Source organism: Rutidosis leptorrhynchoides, unplaced genomic scaffold (assembly GCF_046630445.1).
Source record: "Rutidosis leptorrhynchoides isolate AG116_Rl617_1_P2 unplaced genomic scaffold, CSIRO_AGI_Rlap_v1 contig224, whole genome shotgun sequence".
In the NCBI taxonomy this organism is placed as follows: Eukaryota; Viridiplantae; Streptophyta; class Magnoliopsida; order Asterales; family Asteraceae; genus Rutidosis; species Rutidosis leptorrhynchoides.
In genome coordinates this window covers 45,269-53,956 of record NW_027266473.1, presented here as the reverse complement: position 1 = coordinate 53,956, position 8,688 = coordinate 45,269, and the positions used below count along the sequence as shown (strand labels likewise).

The following is an 8,688-nucleotide window of genomic DNA, read 5'->3' as shown; positions in this document are numbered from 1 at the left end:
TAGGAAAGTAGGAGTGATCGAACTAGCAAGAGGATGAAGGTCAAGAATACTATGTATATATAGTTTGCAGACTTGCAAATTCAATGTCAACGTTGCTTTAGATACTTCCCTTTTGGTGTTAAGTGTATATATATAGAGAGAGAGAGACAAAAACATGAACTTTGAATTGACAAACAAAAAGATCTTAATTAGACGATATTTTGAATCTGTTGAATGGAATCTCGGAAGTCTGCAAGGATGGCAGTTATTTGATAGAAAAACAGTTACTTGACATAAAAAGAAAAACAACTGTAAAATGTCTCTCTTATATATAGACTTTTCTATATATTAATACGTGGATGTTTTCAATTGGACTTTCAATTTTTTTTTTCAAGTATTTGCCTCTGTGGGTCAATATTTTTTGCGGGTAAAATTTAAAATTTTGAATGTAAAATTTTGAATATGAATGTATTGACGATTTTTTACCTTAACTTTATTTATTTTTATTTTTTTGATAATTTGACTTCTTTTTTTTAATTGACTTGACAGATTCAATGGACTAAATATGCAAGTCCGACAAAAATCAATTTTTTTTTGTTGACAGGAACTCTCTCCTTGTCAAAGATCGTAGATTTGATAACAATAATATTTCTTCCATTGATATGGCTTATTTGATTACAATATACCATGTTTTATGTGTATATATCAATTCAATGCTACAGTACTGTTACATAAATTATATAATGATTCGACATTTACTCTTTCGAGAACATGTGTGGATTTTATATCGTATTAGAAATATCAAAAAATAAACTGTAGTTATTATTTTAGTTATATTTAATTATACAATACATAGTGTTATACTTTGCCTAATAAGCTTAGATAGATGAGAGAGTATGATCCATATATAAAGCCACCATGATGACGGAAATGAAGACGCCGGCCGGCGTAGAATAGCGGAGCCTATGAGGGCCTCATCTATGATGGAGCCTAAAGTATTACGAAATCGATCGCCAGCATTACAATGATCTAGCCACCAATCCGTCCATAGTGATCACGATCCATGTATCTGAAGCCTTCTCCTCTAATAAGCATTAATTGAATTGGTTATAAAATGGAAGAAGAGAATTATCTTGATTATTGGATGATGATTTTAGGACTTAAACTTGTAAAGAATGAGAATAAAGGGGGTGTAATTGAAATATTCGGTTCAATCATGTCGGTTCATAAAGAGACACAACGGTTTGTTAAACGGTTTTTTTAAACTTTTGTGTTGTTTGTTATGAAGATTGCTGATTATCTCGTGGATTAATGTTTCTATATCTCAAGTCATTGCAACACAGAGAAAATGGAAATGGATATAATTACAAGATCGTCATTCAGATATATATTAACTTAACTACAAAAAAATATATATTACTTGAGGAACTTTCCGAGTTACCGACTTGTGTTGATTTTGTTCCGAGTTGTACGCTTGCAATTCCGAGTTGTAAGCCTGTTGGTAGGCTTAGTAGAGTGACAAAACCTACATACAGAGTTTGCTAAGATTATATATGTTCTTGTGGAACGAGTAGTGTAAACAAGTTTCGAGTAAAATATGGACATGGAAACATATAGAAAGAGAAATAGATAGCAAGTTCGTCATTCAAATAAATACTAAATCAACAGTCAATTAATTATTCTACTGATTATTATTTTTAGTGTTTACAAATATTAGAAAATACAATGATCACTTGGACAGATGAGATAATATAATCCATATTGTGATCATGACGACCGGAATTACGAGGATTGACGGAACGGTGGAGCATTGAGTGTTCCCATCATCGTCGGAGCGAATAACAAGATGGAAGCCACCACCAATATTGCGACGATCGAGCCACTCCCCAAAGCAAACTCACGATCCATATTTCTGTTAATCATGTCGTTTCATGAAGGGGCATAACGGTTTATATGGTAGTAAGTTAAATGGAGTAGCACAATAAAAATAAAAAACTTGACAATATGTCTAAATAATCATTTTATGGATGGATGAGAAAAAAAATTATCTGTTCGTATGGGACAACGATAGGCGTATAAATAACCTATCGTTGATTAACCGAGCGGATCGGTGTAGGCCAAATTGGAGCCATAACTGGCAATAAACTTTCATGCCATCGCCAGACGCGGCCCATATGGCCGACAAAGCCCTTTGGAAGCGTCTTTATTTCCATTTCTCTAAAGTTGCACGCCACGATGTCGTGATATCCGCCAGCAATACTAATATAAACGATATCAGGATCATTTGGATCAATTGCTAGCGACTCTAGTGAGTACGTCCTATGCTTTCCAGACGTTGTCCGCGAAAGGTCGCCAAATTGAGCGAGTTTCACATTGTGCACCAAACTCCATTCTGATCCTGCTGAATTCAATTCCCAAACACACGCAGTGGCGTCATATTCACCATGCAGTGTGCGACCAAAGGTCAACCCAAAATACCTCAAGGAACCTCGGCAAATTCCCAGGACAGGGCTGGCCAGACGTCATGGGACTTTAATTGCGCGCAGGATGGGAATATTTTGAGGATCGTAAGTACATATAATCGATCGGAAGTTACTGATCCAAAATCCCATTCCATTATGAAAAATCAGGTTATCTATCTTCATTTGGTTTCATAGAGTATGCTATCGGATCCGGTACGTCGATGTTACGATCACTCCATTCATTAGTTTCAGAAGAAAATTCACGCACTATTATATTCATGATAGGACCCCTAAGTGTCTCCGAATGAAGGTAGACGAACATCACCCTATATTTGTAGTTAGGGTTAATAACTACATGATCCCATTGTTGTCGTTCATTCTTCTTATACGAAATATAAGGGTCGCACACGAATCCTACAATAACGGTTTTACACATAATCTTGTTAGGACTCGGAGGGAGGATATCATATTGCCTTGTGAGCGGGTTACATACGCAGTACTAATCTCTTTCTTCGAATAATGTTGGGATTCGGCAAAGTAACAAGTCATTGCATGATCCTGTCACGCGTGATCTCTTGCCGATTCCTTTGAGAAAAGGATTTTCAATTTTCGTGCACGAAGTGAGAAAGATTAGATCGTTCGGGATTTCTAAGATTAATATGCTGATTTGCAAAGCTGCTAATGAAACTAGTAGTTGAGATGACGGAAGATATTATACCATACCAATTTCTGTAAACTAGCTGGCATCGGATGACGGATTTGGCTTCGGAAAGGCTCCGGAAAACTTCAATCAGCAGGTTCTCTGGGAGATCGTTGATTTACAACATGATGCCCCAGCAAGAAGAATTAACAGAATATTGGAGGGAATGAATAAAAAAGGGATAAAGCCAAACCCTATTATAGACTCCTTCCTATGTCGGTCTCTGTATTAGGAAAAGGCCGAAGAGCCCACTCATGTTCTTAAGTTTTGGCGTTTTGCTTTCAGTACGTTCCGATCGAGTTGTAGGCTTGTTGATGAGCTTTCTGAGTTGTAGACTGTTGCGAGTTGTAGAGTTATTAAGCTTGTTCCTAGTCGTAGGCTTGTTGACACCGTTCCGAAGACAAATCGTCAACACCTCTTCCTCTGAATTAGATAGCACTTGGATTTAGAAACTAAAAAAGCGAAATTCGTTTTTTAATTTCTAAATCCAAGGGACTTAATTTATAGAGAGTGAGAATAAAAAGATTTAATCGTAATATTTGATTAATCTTGTCGTTTCATAAAGTGAGACACGTATGTTTGAATCGGTTTTTAATTCTGTCTTGTTATGGGGATTGCTAATTGCTACGTGAATTATCGTTCGACACATCAAAGTAAACATTAATTATTCCACCAGGCACCAACAGTTCATCGCTGAATTTTATAAAGATTAAATTTTATTAATTTATTTATTAACGGTAACGGAGATTAGGATTAGCGCGATAGTTTAGTTCCTCTCCGATCTTTGAAAATGGAAAAAATTATTATGCCCAGTTATCATTTTATGCGCCGACTATTTGAATGAAGCGCGGCTGTCAGTTGAATTTACTTAACTAACGGAAAATATCCTCTTCGTCTCGAATTAGATTAAATCTAAAACCTCTTTGTCTCGAATTAGATTAAATCTAAAAAAAATTTGAGTAAACAAGTTTATGTTCTTGCGGCCCGAGCAGTATTGTAAACAAGTTTCGAGTGAAGTATGGATAATAATCTCTTCTCGACAGTAGACAGGGAAACAAATTTTGAATTTGGATCGATGGATCATAATTTTGGAAAGTATATAACAATGTTGAGATATGAATGGATCCATTGAATTAAACAGATATGAATGGATCCATTGAATTAAACAGATATAGAAAGGGAAATAGATAACAAGTTCATCATCGTTCAAATATATAGTAAATTAACACTCAATTATGGTTCACATAGTTTTATTATTTTTGAGTGTGTACAAAATTAAAAAATACAATGATCACTTGGACAGATGAGATAATAAAATCCATAATGTGACAATGACGACCGGAATTATGAGGACGACGGAGAGCGGCGGAGCATTGAGTGTTCCCATGATCATCGGAGTGAATAACACGATTAAAGCCACCACCAATATTGCGCCGATTGAGCCTCGCCCCAATGCGAAATCACGATCCATATACGACGTCCGTCTTCTCCCCTTAGAATAATTGGTAAATGAAGGAAGGAATAAATGGCGTAGTTTGATAATGATTTATTAGGGACTTCATTTATAGAGAGTGAGAATCAAGGGGTGTAACTGTAATTTTCAGTTGATCATGTCGTTTCCTGGAGGAACACAACTGTTTATATATCTGGTTGCTATATATGTCACCCCTCAAATGCTAATGTAAGTTTGACAAGCATAGCGATTAAATAATAAAATAATTTATACAAAATTAAATAAAGGAAGCACAATAAAAAACTTGACATTATGTGATAATTATCATATTATGAATAAAAAAAAACAATTTAAACACTTATTATGAAATGAAAGGAGTAATACTTTTAACTATGTTATATGTTCGCATTGGACATCGATGAGCGTAGAAAAAACTTATCGTTGATTAACCGAGCGGATGGTGTAGGCCAAATTGGAGCTTTAACTGGGGAGAAATTACTCTCATACCATTGCCAGGTGCAGTCCAGATGACCGACAAAGCGCTTCCGAAGCGTCTTCATTTCCATTTCTCTAAGGTTGTACGACATGATTTCGTGATCTTCGTCAACAGTAGCAATATAAACAATATCAGGATCATTTGGATCGATTGCTAGTGAGTACGTCGTCGTCTGCCATCTAGTCCTCCTAACCCCCGCGAAAGGTCGCTCAATTGATGAAGTTTCACATTGTGCACCAAACCCCATTCTGATCCTGCTAAATTCAATTCCTCAAGCTTCCAAACACATGCAGTGACGTCATCTTCACCATAGGTCAACCCAAAATATCTCAAGGATCGAACCTCAGCAAATTCCTAGGACAGGTCCGGTCAGACATCGTGGGAGTTTACTGACGCGCAGGATGGGAATGTTTTGAGGATCATAAGTACATATATTCGATTGGAAGTTACTGATCCAAAATCCCATTCCTTTATGAAAAATCAGGTTATCTATATGTTCATCTTGAATCATAGAGAATGGACTCTGATGATCTGCTAGTAAGTTGATGTTACGATCAGTCCATTCATTAGTTTCAGAAGAAAATTCACGCACTGTTATGTTCGTGATAAGACCTAAAAGTCTCTCCGAATGAAGATAGACGAACACCACCCTATATTTGTAGTTAGGGTTAATAACTGCATGATCCCAATGTTGTTGTTCATTCTTCTTATATGAAATATAAGGGTCGCACATGAATCGTACAAGAACGTTTTTAGAAATAATTTGGTTAGGTCTCGGAGGGAGGATAGCATATTGCCTAGTGAGGGGGTTGCATATGCAGTAGACAGTTCTTTTTCGGGATAATATTCGGATTCGGCAAAGTAACAAGTCATTGCATGATGCTACCACGCGTGATCTCTTGCTGATTCCTTTGAGAAAAGGATGGAAGTCCTGTTTCGCGATTCAGGATTTTCGGGCACGAAGTGAGAAAGACTACATCTATCAGGATTTCTAAGATTGATATGATGATTTGCAAAGCTGCTAATGTAACTAGTGGTAGAGATGTCGGAAGATATTATACCGTACCAATTTCTGGAAACTGCTGGCAACGGATGACGGATTTGGCTTCAGGAAGTCTCCCGAAAACTTCGAGCAGCAGGTTCTCTGGGAGATCGTTGATTTGCATCATGATGCCCTAGTACGACGAATTAACACAATATTGAAATGGAATAAATAAAAAGGGATAAAGCCAAACCCTAGAATCCTTCCTCTGTCGGTCTCTGTGTTAGAAAAAGGCCGAAGGGCCCACTCATGTTCTAGGTTTTGCTTTCGCTACACGTCACTAAAATAAACAACTGAATTCAAATTCTTTATATTCTCATCAGTTGCAATTGATATTTTTGTTTCTACAACTCAGTTATTATGGAAAATCTCGGAAATTTTTTCTACAGAATGAAAATTAGACAATAAAAGCCTGCCTACAAATCATTAACTGACTGAGTCACTTGTCGCCAAATCAACACACTGCTTTTTGTTCTCGGTTTGAGCTTCTTTCTTCTCCTCATTATCTTCACCTTCTACTACGACTTCTGGATTTTCTTCTGTATCGGCTTTGATTCTTTTCCGCTGAGGAATCACTTCGAAGAAAGAAACTTTCCAATCCCTAGTTTCTATGAACTTCAGGAGTATCTCAAACACTTGATTCACGGTAAGGACCTGTAATTAAACATAAAACTAGTCAATATTTGTAAAACTTCATTGAATTCTAATGCATATGTATATCTGCTCTTATCTTACAATACGAAGTAATTTAGACTCAGAAAGAACGGAAACATAATGGAAAATTGCGATCCTATATCAGAGAGACTCAGTATAAGCTACATTATCAGAAAAATTACACCGACTAAATACATATAAAAGTAATGAATCAGTACCTGAGAACTACACATTTTCAAGTATTGTCCAATGGGAAGTTTTGCGGTTCGGATTCCCTGCTCTTCTGCTTTCTTTATTGTTATTCCTTTCCACCGATTCCGATCTACTAACCCGCCAACAATATAAATACTCTTCGGATCAAGTTCATCCAGCACAGTTTCTGAATCAGCTGTGAGATATACCAAATTTTCCTTCTGGTCTTTTAAAGCTTCAATGTATGAATTGCTCTCCTTCTCAATCATCCATTTATCAAATCCTGGAAGCCTTTGTAACTGAGTTTCCATATCTCCATTGCACCCAGTCAACCAAAGATGAGCTGGTAAACTACATCGAGAATTCAACGCATAACAGTACATAATCTGCAGAATTTATCAACATTGATGGGAATACACCAAAGTTAGGAAATGTCAAAATGGTTTCAATTAGTACTCCTCATTGCAAATTCTGCACATAAAAATTCAAACTTTATCTAACACTGAACTCATCACAAATGGAATTATGCTCCCAAAACGATCCACAGGTAAAATATGCAGAATTTGAAATATGCCAAAGTTAACAAAACATCAAATTGGTTTCAACTTTCAATTAGTCCAGCGACTTATGCTCAAAAATCAAACTTTTTTCTAACAAGGAACCCATCACAACAGGAATTATGCTTTGACTCCATTTAGCCCCCTAATACCTTTTTCACAATTTGAAGAGTGCGACAGTAAAAATTGAGATGAAAGAAAAAAGGACAAGTAACAAAATTCAGGGCACAAAAAGGGTACATAATCTGCAGTATTCATCATCATTGATGGGGAATACACTAAAGTTATGAAACGTCAAAATGGTTTCAATTAGTACTTCTCATTGCAAAATTCTGCACAATAAAAATACAAACTTTTCCTAACAGTGAACTCATCACAAATGGAATTATGCATCCGAAATGATCCAAAGTGAGGCAAAATCTGTCTGCAGAATTTGAATATGCCAAAGTTAACAAAACATCAAATTGGTTTCAACTTTCAATCAGTCCACATGCGACGTATGCTCAAAATCAAAACTTTTTTCCTAACAAGGAACCCATCACAACTGGAATAATGTATACATTTCCATTACTCATTAGCTTCTAAGCCATGCTCTTCAATGCAAACAACCCATTTAGCCCCCAAACACCATTTTCAACAAATTGAAGCTTGCAAAGGTAAAAATCGACATGAAAAAAGAGACGAGTAACAATATCCAAGGCAAATGACGAAAAGGGTACCTGTTGGACAAGGCTATGAATCTCATTAGACATCATAAGATCAGAAAACTCGAGGTCAATCACAATCTTCTGACCAGACTCTTTAGCTTTAGTCAATCTCTCCATCTTCTTCTCCCTCTCTAATGATTTCTGATCCATCCTTTCTTTTCTCAATTCTTTCCTCGACTCGATCAATTTAGTCCTTTCCTCTTCACTAGACAACTTAGCTAGTGTCTCTTCCCATTCCTTACGCTTTCTTTCTCCTTCCTTCTTCCTTTGCTCTTTTGCAATCGCTTTCTTTTCGGCTTTCTTTGCTTCGAATCTCTGAAGCTTTAATAGCTTCTTCTGGGCATTCTTCGATAGTGTGGTGGTTGGCACGGCGGCGGTGGCGACTGGTGGGTCGTCGTTGAGGAGGTGGGTTTGGTCATTTTCTATACTCTGATTCGTCATTTCAC

The 8,688-nt window shown here is 36.7% G+C and overlaps 1 protein-coding gene across 1 annotated transcript; it reads right to left on the bottom strand.

Moving 5' to 3' along the window:
• Positions 1 to 5,433: 5,433 nt before the first annotated feature.
• On the bottom strand, positions 5,434 to 8,683 carry LOC139882077 (uncharacterized). The gene is made up of 5 exons (XM_071866452.1): positions 8,255 to 8,683; positions 7,005 to 7,364; positions 6,568 to 6,786; positions 6,152 to 6,265; positions 5,434 to 6,021 (listed from the first exon to the last, which is right to left on the bottom strand). Exons 1-5 carry the CDS (start codon positions 8,681 to 8,683, stop codon positions 5,434 to 5,436), a joined length of 1,710 nt encoding a protein of 569 aa, XP_071722553.1.
• Between the last annotated feature and the right edge of the window lie 5 nt (positions 8,684 to 8,688).